At 33.3% G+C, this 21,453-nt stretch overlaps 1 protein-coding gene and 1 long non-coding RNA gene across 5 annotated transcripts; one reads left to right on the forward strand and one right to left on the reverse strand.

The window, feature by feature from the left end:
- Positions 1-670: 670 nt before the first annotated feature.
- Positions 671-4,544, reverse strand: LOC122318290. 4 transcript variants are annotated; one of them, XR_006244789.1, is made up of 5 exons: positions 4,031-4,544; positions 3,906-3,933; positions 3,594-3,803; positions 1,057-1,089; positions 671-729 (listed from the first exon to the last, which is right to left on the reverse strand). It is a non-coding gene; the product is annotated as an uncharacterized LOC122318290 (long non-coding RNA). The 4 variants fall into 4 exon arrangements; XR_006244786.1 differs by having other exon boundaries at positions 3,594-3,687; positions 4,031-4,535; XR_006244788.1 differs by lacking the exon at positions 671-729 and adding an exon at positions 761-816 and having other exon boundaries at positions 3,594-3,687; positions 4,031-4,538.
- A 1,126-nt stretch (positions 4,545-5,670) lies between these two features.
- On the forward strand, positions 5,671-11,128 carry LOC122319373 (probable protein disulfide-isomerase A6). The gene is made up of 11 exons (XM_043137417.1): positions 5,671-5,940; positions 6,959-7,043; positions 7,233-7,330; positions 7,423-7,478; positions 9,162-9,279; positions 9,447-9,474; positions 9,568-9,659; positions 9,828-9,984; positions 10,068-10,192; positions 10,385-10,484; positions 10,832-11,128. Exons 1-11 carry the CDS (start codon positions 5,705-5,707, stop codon positions 10,895-10,897), a joined length of 1,161 nt encoding a protein of 386 aa, XP_042993351.1. The 5' UTR covers positions 5,671-5,704; the 3' UTR covers positions 10,898-11,128.
- The last annotated feature ends 10,325 nt before the right edge of the window (positions 11,129-21,453 follow it).

Genomic DNA, 21,453 nt, shown 5'->3' on the forward strand with positions numbered 1-21,453 from the left:
GCTCGGATGGAGGTGAAATTTGGTGGGGAGGTGCGCCGGCTGGAGGGAAAAGTTTTTGGGTGGGTGATGTTAGCCACGTCGCCGGCGAGCGGCAGTTCTGGGAGGCAGAAGCTGGACGGAGATAGTGAGGAGAGAGAGAAGACATAGCGCACGGGAGAGAAAACGGAAAAAGAAGAAGAAAGAAAAGAAAGAAAGAAGAAAAGAAGGAAAAGAGAAAGAAAAAAAAGGAAAGAGGGAAAAAGAAAAAGAAAAAAGAAAAGATGAAGAAAAGAAATGAGATCCAATCCTCACTTTCGGAGCCTAAAAACTGATCCGACGAAAACAAATATAAAAACTATAGAACGACTAAAATAATTTAAACACCATATCAAACTAAAATAAATCCAATCAAAATACAATAAATTAAAATAAAAAACTAATATATTAATTAAATTAAAATACTCCTTCAGTGAAAATACACGTAAAAACGGGGTATCACATCCTCCCCCATTAAAACAAATTTTGTCCTTGAAACTTGCAAGATCAAACACTAACTTGAAGCAAGTCACATGATTCCACTGATACCAAGTTTAAGAAACGTACCGTCATTTACTCAAACAAATAGGGGTACTGTTCTCTCATGTCTGCTACTCTCTCCCAAGAGAAATCTTGAGTTAACGAATCTCCCCATGCCACCTTTACTAGAGGTATCGTCTTGGATCTCAACTGTTACTCTTTCCAATCCATAATCTGTGAAAGAACAACCTCATAAGTAAGGTCTGGTTGCAACTGAATACGCTCTGGGTCGACAAAGTGTTGCTCTTGTTGTCCAAAACTCTTCTTCAAGGATGATACATGGAAAACATCATGAATTTTTCCAAAATATTATGGCAAAACAATTCTATAAGCAACGGACCATACATTCTCCAAAATCTAAAAAGGGTCAACATATCTCAGATCCAGTTTCTTACTTTTACCAAAACGCTTAATTCATTTCATGGGATTGAGAACGTAGACATAAGTAGTAACTATATGATGACATCATGACAAAGGAGATGTGAGAACATGGTCACATACCTACTGACTTAAAGGTGCCACTGGAGTAACAACCTGCAAAAATAAAAATAACAACGAAGTCATAAATTATTCTGAGTAAAGAGTAGTGCACAAAATATCGACATAAATTCTGAGAGATGTTTCAAACTTTTGAAACTAAAAGGGAAATAAAAATTCATGCTATATGTGCCACAAACTAATCAAGCAGGCAAATCAAAACATATGAAAGCCAGAGCCAAAACACACCCCACATGATTAGAGCAATGATAGAATAAACATGAAAATTGTATTAATAAATTCATAATCTAGATTGTACCAAGCACATTCCATTATATTTTGCACATCAAGATGATTAAGGCCCATAAGTTTTGCTCAAGTATGAAAAACAATACACATATAGGATGTTAGCATTTGTTTCTTTTACCATATGAGACACGCTGTATTTCTACTTCCAAAGTAAAATTGGAAGGCCTGATTTTAAGACGGACAACTGTTAGAAGCACGCTTGCTTCAAAGGTGTGACATCCTCTATATCGGTAGAGCAACGTCACCCCATCCAATTCCTTTTCAAATCATTAGTTATGCTAAAGTAGCATTTAAAAACATTGAGAAACCTAAATATTATAAAATGTTGTACCAATCTCTAGCACCAGCAGTGTCAATCCCAAACCTTAGATTCTTGAGGAATCTAGTTTAACATATCACAGCCAATGTTACAAAAATTGCGTAGAGAGAAATCCAAGGAGTCAACATTCTCAATAGTCAGTGGCGGAAATACATTCCCCCCCCCCCTTCCCCCAACACCAAAAATATAATAATAATCTAAGAATTCAATATAAATAGAAATGCCTCTCCAATTTTTTTCCTATAGCCCCAAAATTTTGTATAATTTCTATATATTCTCTATTTTCAACGATGAGCCCCACCAAAATTAAATTAAAACTAAATTTATGAGAAATAATAAATTATAAACTTATTATATGCTTAATGTGACACGAAAATATCTAAATTTTATGTGAAATTTGATAAACTAACTTACACACTAGAATGAAAAATGGTCTTCTAGAAGATCACTTGATATATGAAGAAAACAAATTCTAAATATTTCATTACAAAAATAATAATAGATGAAGATTATTCTATGGAAACATTGTCGTCAGAAATCTGAAATAAATTTTAAGTTGTGTTTTTAGAAGTTTATTTCTACATGTATGTAGCAAATTATCGAGATCTAACAATTAAAATTAATATTTGTATTCTTTTATTTTACATAAATGTGTCAAAAAGTTGCCCGCCCGCCCGCCCACCACCCCCCCTCTCTCCTCCCGGGCGCGAAACTTTGCTGGTTCTGCCACTGTCAATAGTTATAAAAAAATAAGAATCCCAAGAAGCTACAGACAATTATCATGTGAAAATGCACCAAGTTGTTCAAAGAAATTATTTGGTATGTTAAAAGTTACTGTCTTGCATATGTTAAAAGTTATACTACCATCAAGAACCATCAGCATGCTGTATGAAGGAGAGTTTGCTATTGTTGAAACTACCTTTACAAGGTTGAGTTAAACTTAATTTTGATGGTACTTTGTTCAGTTCCTCTAACACCTCAGGATTTGGAGCTATTTTACATGATGATAGAGGTGAAGTTTTGTATGCTATGAGTAGGAAGGAAGTGCATATGTTAGAGGTTGAAGATGTTGAGGCAATGGCTGCCTTAAGGGGTTTACAAATGATTTTAAACTTGGGTATCTCAAGTTTGGTTTTAGAAGGGGATTCATTGGTTGTTATTGAAGCTATTAGACCAAGGGAATTTAATTAATCAAGACAAGGACCTTTGATTGCAAAAACTCAGGTTCAACTGAATCAATTTAGAGATGTTGAATTACTCCATGTTGGAAGACAAGGTAACGAAGCAGCTCATTTGCTTGCCAAACATGCTAGGCTAGTGGAAGACATGGTACAATACCAAATGTCTAGATATTATCCATTCTAAAGTCATGATTGATGCTGCTATATAATTACCTTTGGTTGTACTTGGTTTTTCATTATGATTAAATATGTCATTTTATCAAAAAATATTTGGTTTTTCATTATGAATTAAATATGTCCTTTTATCAACAAAAAAAAAAAAAAAAGTGGCACATCTACCAGCATTATACAGATTAACCATGTCATTTGCAATGCACACTAATCAAACTAATTTTTTTTTTTTATAAGTACCAATCAAACTATTAACTGGTGACTTAAAAAAATATATTCCTTAATATAAGTAATTTCACAGTAATGCTCTTGCCGTTGTTGTGTCTTAAATGGCAACTGTATCATGTTTCATAGATTATATGGGACCCATAACCAGGAAATCTAATGCACAACTCCCATTAACCATTGCTTATGCAAAGTGATCGTACTCCTAGAAAAAAGTGCAAACAACGCCATAGACATAATATTGAGTAGCTCATATAAGAACTAGCTTACCAAAAGGACAACTTACAAAAAATGACCTAACACATATCTAGGTAGATATACAATTCTACAAAAAATATAAAAACAAAGCCACACACCTGAGTTTTTCCAAAGCGAGATTCAAGATCCCCTTCAAAATCCCTATGTTTCAAGGGCTTCTTTTGCACTGGAGGACCTCTCGCTACGACACAACTAATCAATAACAATAATTCTTCACCCATCAGTCTAGAACTCACTACATTGGGTTCTTTGAAGCAAAAAACTCCCAACATGATACTCACACGAGTATAACGCCCACAAAACCAGTACTGTACAGTTTAGAGGGTCCAATTAACAAACACACAAATACGTATAAAAATCTACCAACCAGGAACAATCAAGGAATAAGATTGTTAGATTAAATGGCTCACATTTTGATTTAACCCGCGCGTCCGCCTCCTATAAACAACATAACTAAGAAGCGTTAACTAACAATAATTAATCAGGAAACAAGAAAAACATTTAACCAGGAAAAATTATAAGTGGATTAAAAAACCTGTCTTTCACACTCCCTGGCTTGTTCCAAATACTCTTCCCAATCAAACTTTCTTTTGAAAGTATTATCAACCCCTACAACCTGCACAAACAATTGCGGGCAAAAAACAACACATTAAGGTCAACCCTTCCCCCAACCAAAAAGGAAGAAAACAATACAAATTGGAAAAAAAAAAAGAAAAAAAAAATTTAACGCTTTAGAAAGTTATAGTAAGGGACTTGAACTTATATCGTCGCTGGTGTGTGCCATGGATTAAAAAAAAAAAACGAAATTCTTCAGATAATTTATAGATTAGCCCAACACCGCAATTGAATTCTTCAGTCTCCAAGTAATTCGAGCTAAACCCTAATTCGGATTCCGAGTCACTGAAGTCGAAGAAAAGTGGGGAAAGATCGAGGAACCGACGAAGCACAGAAAGAGGCGGGTAACACGAAATTTTTATGGGCTCTACACCCACCGACTCGGATCCAAATTTGGATCTGATTTTTTTTTTTTCATTTAAAATACCTTTAAATATTTTTTAAAAAAATTGAAAACATTAATAAAACATAAAAACTTAAAAAAGTGTAAAAATATATGCTCGAATATTATCGGAATCCCAAACATTTTTTAATTTTTATCATAAAGTTCCATTGTTTTTACTTATTTTTTTATATTAAATAATTATAATTGATATTAAATATTTTTTTATTTTTCATATTAAGTAATTTTACAAATAAATTTGAGAAAAACGTTTTTTCATCCCATTTTTTATTTATCCTAAATACACTTACAGATTGATATTAAATATATAAAAGCATTTAATATATATATATATATATATATGGATTGATGATCATAAAATCTTAACACTGTATAAATAATTATAAAGACTATAAAAATTCATTAAAAAAAAGAAAGTAATTTGGAGAAAACCAATAGAAAATTCTAAACCCATTATTCTTGGTTCTCACAATTAGGCAACTATAATTAAAAGATAAACACTTTAAGTATAAAGAGATTACATAAAAATATGCCCACAAAATATGGTGATTTTATGTAATACGTCTAATTGTAAAGTAATTTTTATCATAAAGTAAATTTAACAGATCACATAAAATCACGTCAAATTTATAAGTTTGCTTTTATATAATTTCTTTGTATATGAAGTTCTTCTCAATTTAAAATTTTACATTCACATTCTTAAAATTTGGACAATAACATACATCTTTAATATTTTTTAAGTTTTGTTATTCATCATTCTCACATATTATATTTATTTTTATTTACTTTTTAATTCTTTTTTATTTTATTATTTTTAAACTAATTGAATTATTCTACTAATTATACATACACTATACATTTGGTAAAATAAAAAAAATAAAAAATTGATATATTATATGTAGTATGAAAATGACGAGTAGAATTTTTTTTTATTTTTATTAACAAATTTATGCTTTAACATAATTTAACTTTTATATTTTATAATTACTCAATTTACTCTACAAAAAGTTTTTTTTTTTAATTTTTTTATAAGTTAAAATTTTTGTTTAGTTATACGGAAAAATAAGATGATATAAAAATTAAAAATTAAATAAAATATTAAGACGTAATAGAGCAGCCAAGTATTGCTCAGCGGAAAAATCGAAAGAGAGGAATGTAGATGATAGGAATCGAGGCTATATATATCTTCGCATGCCTCTGAGCTTGGCCACTTTCCATTTCCGAAACAAGAAACTAGAAAGCAAGCATCGAACAGAAAAATCACCGAAAATGTTGAGCTCAGATACTCGATTTGCGTTGGTGGCCCTAGCTTTGGTACTCGCTGCCTCATCGGCTCTCGCTGAAGACGTCGTTGTGCTCACCGACGACAACTTCGACAAGGAGGTCGGTCAAGATCGAGGAGCCCTCGTCGAGTTCTACGCTCCCTGGTACAACTAATCGATCGATCATTGTTTTTCCCCTCCCGATTCTTTGTTTGATTCCTGAGAAAACGTTGCAAAACGAAAATAAAGTCTAAGATGAATTTCACTGGACTGAGAGACTTTAATTAAGAGTTATAGTTTTTTTTTTGTTTTTTTGTTTTTCCCCCGTTTTAGTTTTCCCGGGAGCCAAAAAATAGTTGGGTAAGCGTATACTTTTATAGTTAGGGTTGTTTTGGCAATCGGGATGTTACGTATCAGATCAGTGTTTGATGAGCTCGTAGCCTCGTACCTTGTTACAGTTTTTTCTTTTTTTTGGAATATGATGATAATTGAAGCTGTGTGATTGGAGATCTGTGATTTGGAGCTCGATATTTCCATATTCGAATCCTTATTGGCGGATTGACTCTATTTAGATCTGAGAAACTATCTTTTTGGGGTAGAGAAAGCCCTTTGACTTTGCTCAATGCTATAAAGCGTAAATTTCAAACGATTAATACAATGCTTTTCCGAAATAACGTACTTTTCTTTGGTCTTTGATCTGTGTATTTAGCTGGTTCAATTTGGACTTATGCTAGCCTATTACTTGCTTGCATTTTATTGACTTGTAAATGATCAAATGGTGCATTGACTTAATTCGATGGATGATGAATCCGTTCCTGTTGATTATTTCTTAGCGTTCGTTAGAATAAGGAGTTGTTTGTATTTTTAAAATTATAAAATAAGAAGGTACAGAATTTCTTGGATCAAGGCATCTGTGATCTATCCTGTGTTGCATGTATTAAACAGAACAATGGAGTGCGTTACTCTGCTGTCCTTGCTGCATTTTGTGAAAGCATAGGGTTTATTAATTCAATCAGAAGCTTAACTGACTCTATCTCTGTTTTTTCTATTTTTGATGAGTTACTTTCTGGGCTCAGCTTTGTTTGAAACCCCCGACTAAATTCTATCATTGTAATACGGTTGACAGAAAGGTTGTTTTATGATGTCAGTTGTAAAGTCTTAACTATTTTGTGCCCCATGGCAGGTGTGGGCACTGTAAAAAGCTTGCCCCAGAGTATGAGAAGCTTGGCACAAGTTTCAAGAAAGCAAAATCTGTTCTTATTGGGAAGGTCGGCTCCATGAATCCTATTTTTTTTATTTGTTTCTAATATTGCTATATTTCTTGATGTATGATTTTCGATCAATTGTTCCAGTTGCCAATTAAAAGTAAGTTTAATTTTATTAGCATGACTTATTGCTCTTATGTTGCTACATGCTCAACGGAAATTCATTGGCATATTATTTTGCTTCTGATGTAGGTGGACTGTGATGCACACAAGGACGTATGCTCTAAATATGGGGTTTCTGGATACCCAACGATTCAATGGTTTCCTAAAGGGTCCCTAGAACCCAAGAAGTGAGTGCCCTCCATAGAACAATTTTTTCGACTACTCTTGTGGCTTTGAAGAATTGTACTTACAGATTTTAATCAAATTCTACATGTTTTAGGTATGAAGGTGCTCGTACTGCAGAAGCCCTTACTGAGTTTGTGAACATGGAAGGAGGTACTAATATGCTTGTAATGCAATTGAATATGGCAATCCCCAAAAGTTTGTCTATGTTTCCTGCATTATGTGTATTTGGCTCCATTTGTTTTCCCCCCGCTTAGTTGCTCTATCTTTCTTTCTTGTGCTTGGGATTTTTTTTTGTTTGCTCCATCCTTTTTTTCTTCTGGTCGCATATGTATTTTTGGGAGTTTGAATACTTCCTATGTATTATCTAGATATATTAACTTTTTTCAAATTTCATTGGAATACTTGCAAGTGTTACTTTAATTTTGCTTGAGTGACTGATTTGATGGATTGTTCCAATAGCTCAATCTCATAGAATGTTTGTTTCATTAGATTGGCACAAGATTGGGAACTTGATAGTATGGTCGGTTTTTTCGGTTTGTGTAATGCATTGAATTTAGGTAATGCTATGGAGGATTGAATAACTTGGTTTCCAAATGGGAGGGGAAATTTTTGGTTAGATCTTTTTATGAGGCTCTTTTGGGTCCTCATAGTAACTACTTTCCTTGGAGGAATATTTGGAGATAGCCCCGTTTGGTTACACAGTTCAGATGAGATGAGATGAGATATTTTGAATAGTAATGAATAAAATATTGTTATAATATAATTTTTTAATATTAATTTTGTATTGGAATTTGAAAAAATTAAATTGTTTATTATATTTTGTATGAGAATTTAAAAAAGTTGTAATGATTAAATGAGATGAGATAAGATGAAATGAGATTATTTAGTTTTGGTTAACCAATCTGGGTAAAGTTTCCCCCAAGGTTGCTTTCTTTGGTCGAACTGCATCCCTTGGGAAAATTTTTTCCACTAACAACTTGAGGAAACACGGTCTTATCATTATGGATTGGTGTTGCTTATGTAAGAAAAATGGGGAAACTATGGATCATCTCTTGTTACATTGCGAGATGTCCGGGTCTTTGTGGGATGATATCTTCAACCGGACTGGCACAGCTTGGGTGATGCCTAATAGGGTTGTGGATATTTTTCAGTGTTGGAAAGGTCTTTGGGGGTAACACTCATATTGTTGTTGTTTGGAAAATGCTTCCTCTTTGTATCATGTGGTGCATTTGGATGGAGAGAAACGATAGGTACTTCAAAGATCGGGAGCGCACTTTGGACAAGTTGAAGCGATTGTTTTTCAACACTTTATTTACTTGGGCTTTGATTGTAATGGAGATAGTTTTCATAATTTGCTTGTATCTCTTTCTAATGCCTAGTGCTTACTAGGTGTATTCCATGTATACTCCCTGCATACTTGGGCTATGTGTATTGTGTTTCTATTAATAAAATTTTAATATTACCTATAAAAAAAAATTGCTCGAGTGGACCTAACATAATATTGGTGGTGGAATAACTTTACGATTGGCCAACTTCTTGAAGGTGAGAATTTCTTTTCCAATGTTGCTTCTTTAGTCATTGAGTAGATATGGGTTGGTAGGTTTGAAGATCCTTATGCCTGTCAGCAGATATCTTCTTGAGTTTTGACATGTTATGCACTGAGTTACTCCATTGATTGGTGCCTATATGTTTTGTTGCTGCCTAGCATGACTTTGCTACTCCATCTCAAGGGTCTCTGTAGTTATTATCATTTTAGTACTTCTACATGGTATATCATGCTGCATTCAAAGTTGTCAACATAAATATTGATATCAAAGCATTGCTTTGTTCTAGGGGTCAATGTGAAGATAGCCGCAATCCCTTCCAATGTAGTGGTGCTAACACCAGAGAGTTTTAATGAGATTGTCCTAGATGAAACTAAAGATGTTCTGGTTGAGTTCTATGCACCCTGGTAAGTTTAGGCGTTCAATTTTTCCTTAGACCCTCTCATGTTCTCTGCTATCTTCATTGCAAATCAGTGAAGCTATTTCAGTTCAGATAAGTAGAAAAGGTCTGTTCTAGTTACTTGAAATTTGACATATCTAAATTGCCCTTTTTTTGTGCGTGCTTGCATGGCAGGTGTGGCCATTGCAAATCCCTTGCTCCGGTCAGTATATTGTTCGCTTCTTGATAATACTATTGTTGCATATTTTTATCATACGTCTAAAAAATGGTTATTCTTATGTCTTCTGTTATCTAGATTTATGAAAAGGTTGCTACGGCATTTAAATTGGAGGAAGACGTGGTAATTGCTAATCTTGATGCCGACAAATACAAGGATTTGGCTGAAAAGTGAGTTCATTAGTACCGCACAAAGATATCTAGGGTGTTTGCCATCAAGTTTCAGATTTCTGTGATTGATAATTATGGACTTAAATGGGACTGTTAAAATCCACCAAGCCAAATAGGACTTCTGTAAGAGGATTGAATAAGAGCAATGCAATAATGCTGCTTTTGCAGGTATGATGTCAGTGGATTTCCCACATTAAAGTTTTTCCCAAAGAGCAACAAAGCTGGTGAAGGTTATGATGGTGGCCGAGATTTAGATGACTTTGTAAATTTCATTAATGAGAAATGTGGCACCAGTCGTGATGGGAAAGGGCAACTCACATCCAAAGTTAGTGAGAGATGAATACTCATAAATGGGTCACGGGTAACATATTTTAACTTACTTGATCGATGTTATCTTTCTTGATGTAGGCTGGTCTAATTGCAAGTTTGGACAACCTGGTGAAGGAGTTTTTGAGTGCTGGAAGTGATGAGAAGAAGGCAGTATTTGGCCAGATAGAAGAAGAAGTCAACAAGCTCACAGGTTCAACCACCAGGTTATATCAATTACTTCATACTCCTGTCCAATACTTTTGTTGGATTTTATTTATACCCAAATTGTCTGTCAGAATGTAATTGTTTTGTGGCTGTCACCATGTATGAATGTTTTACTGTTACCACAGGAATTGTTTGTTTAAAATGCTAAAGTTGTCTTCTTCCAAGTTTCTGACTTAATTACATCCTTTTAGATATGGCAAAATTTACTTGAAAGCTGCAAAGAACTGTATGGAGAAAGGTGCCGATTATGCCAAGAATGAAGTTCAGCGACTGGAGCGCATTCTTGAGAAGGTAATTTTTCTCGTCACTTTCCCATAAATCCTTCTGCACAAACTATAAAAGCGTTTGTATCTATGAACAGCATCAGGTGATAGTCGACCTAGACTATTACTTGACACTGTTCTTAATTGTGTAAAATATGAGATATATTGCTTCATGTGATACCACTATGAATTGTTTTTAATATAATATGGAAGTCAATTATAACAGTCCATAACTAATACGTGAACGGTAACAAATGTGAAATGTTGTGGTGCTGTTCTTAATTGTAATGAGAACTATCCCGGATGCCTTCATTGGCACCCACACAAACCTGCATATAACTCAATGGGCTCTTTCATTTTGTGTTATTGGAACAGTCTATAAGCCCAGCAAAGGCGGATGAATTCACTCTCAAGAAGAATATACTATCTACCTTCGCTTGATCCGTGGAATTCATAGGAGGAGACACCTATTTCCATTTCGCTTGGAGGTATCGGCATCCCAGTTACTAGCGTTTCTATTCTTGTGATTTTTTAGCTCGGGAAATATACTCTCTGTGTACCTTTAATGCTTAAAATTTTCTTCACATTTTGAACCTTTTAAGTTAATTGTAGCAGAGAAGAAAAAGTTAGTCAGTACACGATCGACAGTAATGCAGTGTTTTTAAGACCCTACGACATGTTTCTTGTTTACATTATTGATGCGTTCCCGGCCAAACTCTACTGTTCACTTAAAAGAGAGGCAAGAGCATTGGTGATGGTCTAGATATTGTCATGTTTAAAATGTAGCTAAAAGTTGAGATTTTAGCTTAAGTTAAAACTATTAAAAGTTAAAATAATAATATAATATTAGTTATAAACTAATTTATATTGTATGATCACATTTAGTCGTCATAATTGATCAGGTCTTAACCGTTAATTAAGACCTTTGTATTCTTATATATATGGGTATATTTCTAGGTTCATAATATAGAATAACAAGAACCTCTCTTTCTTTTCATTAGTTCACAACACGTTATCAGCACGATTTTCGTCATCTTCATCCTTTCTCCCAACTCCATCTTCTTATTCAGCTTCTTCCTTCCTCAAATAGCACCAAGTTCCCCCAACTGCAAACTTTCATCTTGCGATGGCACCAAAAATCTGTAGGTGAAGTTTCCTTTCTAACTGAACGACAAGAGGGGCTCCTTCGGTTTCAGATTTGAGTACGAAAACCGATATGTTGAACACCCGGCTTGGCCCATCGTACTCGATCCACACGCTAACCAAATTGCCGCTCTTAAGATCGATCCCTATGGCTTCCAAATTGCCAACCTGCACCGAAACCGATGTATAATCGTTCAAGATTCTCTTCTTCCTCTGTTTCTTGGGCTCTGCATGCTAACAAGTGTCTTTAATTTGTGTCAGAGTTTCAACTCTCCAAAATCTGATTTTGTTTATACTTTACTGTCTTGCCTATGTATCATTGAGTTCTTGTTCATAAATTTCAGACAGAGCCTCATTACTCATATTTTGAGGTTTGAAAAGTCTTTGGAAGGGGGTGTACGTTCTTGTATTAGGGAAAAAAAAAACTGGAGGTTTTTGGGTTCTCGAGGGTGTGGATATTGTGGTTCTCATACTTGTTCAGTTACTTAGACGAAGGCCATGCCCCTAACCTTTGAGAAGTTTCAAGGGAAGGGGGTGTAAGATTTCTCAACTACTGCGTCTTCAGATTTATTGCCTCAGCTTCATCGTCGTCAACAACAACAACCACCCCAGAAAAATTGATGAAAACTATTAGTCAAACATAACATACCAATCACAAAAGGTGTCGTGGCACCGTCCGAAAAATTGATGGAAACCATTAGTCAAACATGGCATGCCAACCACAAAAAGACTTGTTTATCCAAATTGTACGAAGGTTTTAATGATTTTGAAGCTAGTGGTCTTCTATTTCAAATAAGTTTTTCATAATATTATTTACAATTCCCAAGGTGAGTATTAAAGATTATATTCCTTATTATTACTTGATAAAATTCTATGTTTGTTCATATAGTTTACATCTCAGTTATATTTATGGTGAATGAAAATTTTCATAATTTACATTTCAATTATATCTGTGGTCAATTTTTATTCACATAGTTTATATATAAGTTTTATTTATTTCTTATACTTGTTATGAATTATTGATGATAAGATTCATCTTGGAATAGAAATGAAGCATTCCTGAAGGATCGCCCTAAACTAATAATTTTATTGGATCTCATATTAAGTTTCATATTGGAATAGAAATAGAGCATCCCTGAAGGATCGCTATAAACCAATAATTTTATTAAATATCTCATATTAAGTTTCATCCTGAAATAGAAATTGAGCATCCCTGAAGGATCGCTCTAAACCAATAATTTTATTAAATATCTCATAATAAAAGATCTATTGATTCTGTGAGATAGTTTAAATGAGTGATACGTGTACCAAAAGTTCATTATGATTAATACACCTGAAGTTGCATAATTGAAATTATGTAGAGAAAAACCACTAAAGAATATATGTTTAAAATGAATACCTCGAATGTGCTCCTGAAGTAGAAATATCGAGTACAAAAGTTTACAATATATTTTAAATTTATATCTGGTCTTCTAGTGGCTAAGCAAAATAAGGAACTTTTGTTAAGAAATCATTAGTCACGTCCTAATAGTTCCACATCATTCCCTGAAGTGAATGATATTGAATTTATAATATTTTATTCACTGAAGTGAAGAGAATGATGCATTTTATTCAAAGAAACTAAGAGATTGGACGTGATAATGAATATCTTTATAATACTTTTATGATTTCGGGTCAGAAGCTTGTATTGGAAAAACTATCAGCTTTCTTTTTGAAATGATATTATACGACTATTGAATCAAATATTATGATGCATCAAAAGTGATATGATTCAAAATATTTGTATGTTTTTCATGATTATCTTGATCATCCAAAATCAATTACGATAAGTCGAATAAATTTTTATATGGACGTCCATAAAAAAATCAGAAAATTCTTTTACTATAAAGTCTTCCCACTATGAGTGGAAAGAAAAATTTGCTAGAAGCAAATAAAATGAAATAATTTGACGTTATCTTGATTATCATAAGTGAACTGGAAGTTCAAATGATAATTAATTTATGGATGTAATAAGATAAAAATGTCTCATATTCTAGCTGCTAAAATCTCAGCAAGGATTGAAGTCCCCGTAGGACAATTAAGAAATTTAGCAGTCTAATGAAACATAAAACATGTCTAAAAGCATGTGAGACCTATTGATACAAAAGATAAAGCATCCCGAAAGAGAAAAACGCAAAGAAAAGAAATTTGTGCTCCTGAAGAGACCGTACCCACAAAACAAGCAATAAGATCCATCCAAACTTTATGTACAAAATTCTCCCATAAAACCTCCTGAAGAGTATAATCCTCCTGAAGAGTGCCTCTTGAAGAGGTTTTTCGTGAAATGTCTTCCCTTGAAGAGGGACAGGTACATGAAAATAACGAGATCTCAATACATTTCATGAATATTAGAGAAATTCTGGATAGAAATAAAACCGTTGTCGACAACGTATTTTCATATAAGATAACACTTGACATTACCAGAAGTAATGAAGAAAATGAGTCAAGAACCGTCGAAGAATACCAACGTAAAAATATTGGCCAAAATAGAAAGAAACAATTTCTGCAGAATTGATATCACTAATAAAATGTGATACGTATGGACTCGTAATCCAAATACCTAAAGAGGTGATACTTGTTGAATATCAGTGGGTACTTGTATAAAGGAAATGAAAATGTGATATATAAATCATGAGTCGGTTTCTCGCAGAAACAATATTGATATGCTTTTAAAGTAGATGAAATTATATTGAGCTTTTTATTAGCTTGAAAGTTACTGAGAGTTTGGATATGCATGATTGACTGCATATTTATATGGATCATTGGATCATAACATATATATGAAAATCCCTGAAGGATATAAAATGCCTGAAGCTTCTAATCTAAATACATCCAGAAATATGTATTCTATTAAGTTTCAAAAATCCTTATATGATCTAAAACAATCCAAATACACGTGGAACAAGTTATTTTCCATATATTTTCAGTATCTATATTAACTTATTGCAGTTTATATAGATAATTTAAATGTCATTGAGACTCCAGAAGAACTCATGAAAATTGCACATATTAGAAATATAAATCTAAAACCCTTGCGACTTCAAGGGAGAGATGAATGAAATTATTAGTTCTGAAATACCATATCTTAAATATAATTAGTATTTCAGATTCATATTACGATTTTGTAAGAAGTGTGCATTATTAAATGAGAAATAAAATGGAGCACACAGAACATCTACTAGAAGATAAAAACACAATATGAATATTTGTAAAATATTATTTTATTATCTTGAAACAAGATTACAGAAATTTGAGGTTCTTCGCCTCATTCTTTAAACGATCTTGCTTTTCAAAAATCTGCATGGCATCCCTATCTAAAAGAGTAGGCAATCGAAAAGAAGATTTAAGCAAGGATTTTAAATTCATATTCCCTTACTTTATTACTCCTATCTTCATGTTGGACTCCAGAAAAAATTGCTGAAGAATAGAAATATTCTCGTTAAGTTTGTCAACCACATAAGTTTTGGATTGTAGTCGCTGAGAAAATGCGACAATAGTTGATGAGTATCGGGTATCGAGACTCACAAGCTCATAAATAGCTTCATTATCTAACTTATTAGTCAGATCATTATTGTATTGCAATAGCACCTATGGTAAAAGCAGAAACAAGTGGTGAACGAGGAGGTGCAGAATACATCATATATTGGTCAGGAGAAAATTGCTGAGCCATTGCAGAATAAGAATGTAGAAAGAGATTGTAGAGTAAGAATGTAGAAAGAGATTGCAGAGTAAGAATGTAGAAAGAGATTGCAGAGTAAGAATGCAGACTAATTACAGAAAATTGAAGAAGATTAGATGCGAATGAAGATGAGCTGAATATTTCTTTTATAGAGAAAATTATGACAAAGCATCTCTATTGCTTCACAACATCTCTCGTGAAGCATCTCTCTACAAGAGACGAGATGTACCATCATAGCTCTGCAGCACCTGATAGCTACAGAAAAGCTGTAAAATCCTGCGGTGCTTGTTTGGTCTAAAAAGATGGCCACCGTTTTTGTTGAATATGGAGGTTAGTGGCTTAATTTTGATGAATTATCCACTAACTTTGTCATTTACAAGAACTCAAGAAGAGCATAACTCTAGAAGAGTAGTGAATTTAATGTTAAAATGATTTTGAATCAATATGGTGAATTTGTTTACCAAAACATTATCAACTGCATCATTTAAAGAGTTGGTACACAATATTGAGATGCATCAACGCAAAGGCCTTTCACTATAAAGTCTTGAAGCACTTTTATATGGACAAAACTCATCCCCTGAATACTCCAATGGTTACTTGATCATTTGATAAGCATAAAAGATCCATTTCGTCCTTGTGAAGACGATGAAGAAATTCTTGGTCTTGAAGTACCTTATCTCAGTGCAATTGAAGTTCTGAATATGTGATTATTTTATCAACATGGATTAAGTCCACAATTAGTTGGATATACGGATGCAGGTTATTTTTCAGATCCACACAAGAAGATCATTGCAATTCATGAGGAGAAATGTGAAATGGATGTCAAGCAAATACGGTCAAGTAATAATTTGACAAATTTATTCACTAAAGCATTACTAACTGCAACATTTAAGAAGATTATGCAGAACATTGGAATGCGGAGATTTGAAGACATATTATCATGCACTTTTCAGGGGGAGTAATGCCTTGAAGACTTGTGTTGATTGTATTTTTTTTCCTTCGCTAAGGTTTTATCCCACTGGGTTTTCCTTTACAAGGTTTTAATGAGGCAATTCTAAAGCACTTGGCGGTATACATGAATACTGTACTCTTTTTCCTTCGCCATTGGTTTTTTCCAACAGGGTTTTTCCTTGGCAAGATTTTAACAAGGCATATTCTTTAAATATAGTCATCCAAAGGGGGAGTGTTATAAGCCAACTTGTATTGTATGACCACATTTAACCGTCATAATTGGCCAGACCTTAGCCGTCAATTGAGACCTTTGTACCCTGTTGAACCCAAGGTTTCAAGTTTCGTATAATTATAAATCTACACATGGATTTTGATGATAACAAATGAATTCAAAGAATAAAGAAGTCTCAAGCTCAAGTTGTCCACACAATGGAATCAAGCACATCAAGGAACCAAGCATGAGCAAGAAGGGAACAAGTTCACATTAAAGTCATAGAGTAATATTGTAAATCTCTAAAAATTCGAAATTAGGATTAAGACTCAAAATTAATATTTTATCATAAAGCATTCAAATACATTTTCCACATGTGCATGAATATTTTGAATTAAATTTGAAAATTTTGGAAGATGATTGATTATCATCTTTCACATGTGCATATCTTGATTAAAGGGTTGAACTTTGAAAATATTAAAGATGATTGATTGTCATCTTTCACATGTGCATGTTTTATTTGAAGATTTTAAAAAGTGATTGATGCTTTTTTTGACTTATGTAAAAGGTAGATGTTTTTGTTTGAAATATTTTATTTTGAATGATAGGGATAATTTAGGCAAGTTTGATGCAAAATCTGATGAAAGTATCTTTCTCGAGTATTCTACTAATAGTAAAACTTATAGGGTATTCAATAAAAAGACTTTGATTGTACAAGAATCTATGCATGTAGTATTTGATGAATCTAATTCTCCACTCTCTAAGAAATCTATTGATGAAGAAACAGGAGGTATAAATAACACAGAAAGTCTCAATCTCAACAAAGAGAACACAATAGAGGAAGTTCAACATGAAGCCATCAGGAAAGATCATCAAAATTTAATACAAGATGCAACCAAACAGTGAAAATTTGTGAAAGATCATCCAGTTGAACAAATTTTGGGAGAACCTTCACGAGGTGTAAGTACTCGATCATCTCTTAGAAATATTTGCAATCATACTGCTTTTTTATCTCAGATTGAACCCAAAAATATTGATGACGCACTTCTTGATGAATCTTGGATTCTAGTTATGCAAGAAGAGTTGAATCAATTTGAAAGAAATGATGTTTGGACACTTGTTCCTAAACCCAAAAATCATACTATTATTGGAATAAAATGGGTTTTTAGAAACAAAAAAGATGAGTCAGGAGTCATTACTAGAAATAAGGCTCGACTTGTAGCCCAAGGTTTTAATCAAGAAGAAGGAATCGATTATGATGAGACATATGCACCTGTCGCAAGATTAGAAGCTATTCGAATGCTACTTGCATATGCTTGTTATAAAGATTTCAAACTTTTTCAAATGGATGTTAAAAGTGTTTTCTTAAATGGTTTTATAAATGAAGAGGTATATGTTGAGCAACCTCCAGGTTTTGAAAATCATATTTCCCCAAATCATGTTTTCAAACTCACAAAAGCACTATATGGACTTAAACAAGCTCCTAGAGCTTGGTACGAGAGACTCAGTGATTTCTTGATTGAAAAAGGTTTTTCAAGAGGAAAAATCGACACAACTCTTTTCATTAAATATGAAAATGATGATATTCTTTTGATTCAGATTTATGTTAATGATATAATATTCGGTGCTACTAATGAAAATATGTGTCAAGTTTTTGCTAAGACTATGCAGGAAGAATTTGAGATGAGTATGATGGGAGAACTTACATTCTTTCTCGGATTGCAAATTAAGCAAGCAAAAAGTGGGACATTCATCAATCAATCAAAATATATTAAGGAATTACTAAAGAAGTTTGGGATGGAAAGTGCTAAGGAAACTGGAACACCAATGAGCCCATCAACTAAACTTGATAAAGATGAATCCGGTAAGCCAGTTCATAAAAATAGAGAGATATTTTTTTAAATACTTTTACATAAACTTGAAGTTCTTAGCCTCATATTTGAGACGCTCATTTTCTTCATAAAATATCATGTCATTCCTGTCCATGGAAACTGACAAGCGGAATGAAGAATCTAATAGAGATTTCGACTGTTTATTCTTCTGCCGAATGATTCCTTCCCTTGTGTGAGACTCTTGAACAATTCGTTGAAGTACAACAATTTGTTCTTTAAGCCTTTCAACCTCATGGTTTTTGGCTTGTACCCGCTGGAAAAAAGCAACAATAGAGGATGAGTAGCGAGTCTCAAGACTCACCAAGTCGTAGATAGCATCGGAGTCTGACTTATTAGCCAAATTATTATTCTCTTGCTGCAACATGGCACCAATGGTAACTGCAGAAAGGACAGGAGATTGAGGTGTAGAATACCTAATAGATGGATCTAGAAGAATGTTAGAAGAATGAGCCATTGAGAAAATAATTGAAAAACTTAAAGTGAAAATGTTGAAGGAATGCAGATGAGTTATAGAATAAGATTTGATGCAAATCGGATGAACTTTAAGACTGATTTTATAGAGATAGCATAAAGAACAAGACAAACTATTATCTCTTCAAATCTTATTTAGTAAAAAGAAATACAAGATATACTGGACACATATTGTCAAAAGTTTTCTTACTAAGCCAGCGAGATTAACAGTAGATTGTCCATATTTTTCTAGTAAACGATGAACCTCTGCTGTTATCTGCTGATGTTGACCTTGTATCTGAACCCTTTCTCGTTCCAACTCCTCTATTCGTGGTTGCAGATCATGAGCATACCAATCTGCAAATTTTTTCAACTCTTTCTTTTCTTGCTTTAGCCTTTTATTCTCTCTATCCTTATTAGCAAGCTTATGTCATAACTCAGATATTTGGATGTTAAGATGATCAATCTCACTCACCCTCGTTATTAACCTCCGAGACATGATCGTAACAGAGTCAGCATATTGACTACTGAGCATTCTTGATTCTGCAATAATCTCAGAATCAGCCCTACTAGAAAAACGGTTCTCTGCTCCTATCATGGTATTGACGGTCTCAGGAGAGAAAATTGATGGTTGATGCGTCAAGGGTTCTTGATTCAAGTCTGGAACATTAGTGGAAGAGAATTGTTCGGCCATTCTATCGTTATGGAAAAGCAGAACTCAGGTCAAGAAGCGATGTTTTTTTCGGTATCCGATAGGTTAAAATGATCAATTGTTTTTTTATAAAAGCTCAGAGCCTTCAATCCCCGTTTGTCAACAACATCAGACGATTGTTTCAATCTTCAGCCGCACTAAATTCATAGAGTTAGGCCTCGAGGCTTTGCAGCACTTGTCGGGTCACGGACGACTTCCTTTTTTTCAACTATCTACAATGTCTATTAACGCACCGTTTTCTTCAGTCTATTTACTTGCTGCTGATCCTTTTTAATGATGCCAAAAGGGGAGAAATTTTAGACTAGAACATTAACATTGTTTAAATTGCTAAACTTGTTATATATGCTTGGAATTATATTTATATTTTTGCTTGAAAAACTAAAGCACATTCTCAGGGGGAGCTTAAGTATTAATACAGGCTTCAGGTTCTATCAAGTATTTGTTATCATAAAAAAGGGGGAGATTGTTGAACCCAAGGTTTCAAGTTTCGTGTAATTATAAATCTACACATGGATTTTGATGATAACAAATGAATTCAAAGAATAAAGGAGTCTCAAACTCAAGTTGTCCACACAATGGAATCAAGCACATCAAGGAACTAAGCATGAGCAAGAAGGGAACAAATTCACATTAAAGTCATAGAGTAATATTGTAAATCTCTAAAAATTCAAAATTAGGATTAAGGTTCAAAATTAATATTTTATCATAAACCATTAAAATACATTTTCCACATGTGCATGAATATTTTGAAAATTAAATTTGAAAATTTTGGAAGATGATTGATTGTCATCTTTCACATGTGCATATCTTGATTAAAGGGTTGAACTTTGAAAATATTAAAGATGATTGATTGTCATCTTTCACATGTGCATGTTTTATTTGAAGATTTTAAAAAGTGATTGATGCTTTTTTTGACTTATGTAAAAGGTAGATGTTTTTGTTTGAAATATTTGAAAAATAAAGTGTGCTCCTTTTGTCATATGCAAAAAGTAAAAAGATTAGGTTTGAAAAATTTGAAAAGTAAAGTGCGCTCCTTTTGTCATATGCCAAAAGTAAAAAATTAGGTTTGAAGTTTTTGAAAAATGAATGATGTTGTCTTTGACAATTGAAAAAGAAGAACCTTTTATTTGAATTTTTTGAAAAAGTGAATGATGTTGTCTTTGACATGTGAATCTTTTTAAATTTGAATATGAAGTCTCATATGCCTATAAATAGATCATTTGAGAGCTTCACATTTACAACATCAAGAGCATACAACATTCATTCTCTATTCTCTAAGCATTGAGCCTTAATTCTTGTTAATTTTGAGAGATATAGTTTATGTTGTATTGTTCTTATTTCACTCATTGAGGTGTTTTCTGATAACCTACCCACTATCAGCTCTTGTATCAGAAAAAAGGTGTGTATAACCCCTATGCGTGTAGAAAGTATTCTACACGGGGAATAGTTGAATCACCACGTGTAAGGTGATTGCAAGTGTAGAGGGTGTTCTACACGGATCCTTTGTAGCGGTGTTGTTCAAAGGTGTAATAGGTTTCTATCTACACCTGAAGGAGGTTGAATAGTGAATTTGGGAATCCTCAAGGGGTAGCTTGAGGCGAGGACGTAGGCAGTGGGGCCGAACCTCGTTAACATACTGAGTTTGCTTTTCTCTTACCCTTACTCTTTATATTTATTGTTATTTCATATTTTGTTTATATTTTATATTATATATTTGATTTATAATTGATATTTTTTTAATACAACTCAATTCACCCCTCCTCTTGTGTTAGTCATCTAGGCAACATACCCTTATATATGGGTATATTTCTAAGTTCATAATATGGAATAACAAGTACCTCTCTCTCTTTTCATTAGTTCACAACAATATTATGTATTTTAATAATAATAACTTTTTAATATTTTATAAATACACTTTAT

This window comes from Carya illinoinensis, chromosome 8, assembly GCF_018687715.1.
Source record: "Carya illinoinensis cultivar Pawnee chromosome 8, C.illinoinensisPawnee_v1, whole genome shotgun sequence".
Taxonomy (NCBI): domain Eukaryota; kingdom Viridiplantae; phylum Streptophyta; class Magnoliopsida; order Fagales; family Juglandaceae; genus Carya; species Carya illinoinensis.

Excerpts from the sequence above, each read along its gene's own strand:
- LOC122319373 (XM_043137417.1), top strand. The coding sequence starts at position 5,705 with ATGCCTCTGAGCTTGGCCACTTTCCATTTCCGAAACAAGAAACTAGAA. Across the intron at positions 9,985-10,067 it reads AAGGGCAACTCACATCCAAA|GCTGGTCTAATTGCAAGTTT; the intron begins GTTAGTGAGAGA and ends TTCTTGATGTAG. Across the intron at positions 10,193-10,384 it reads CTCACAGGTTCAACCACCAG|ATATGGCAAAATTTACTTGA; the intron begins GTTATATCAATT and ends ACATCCTTTTAG.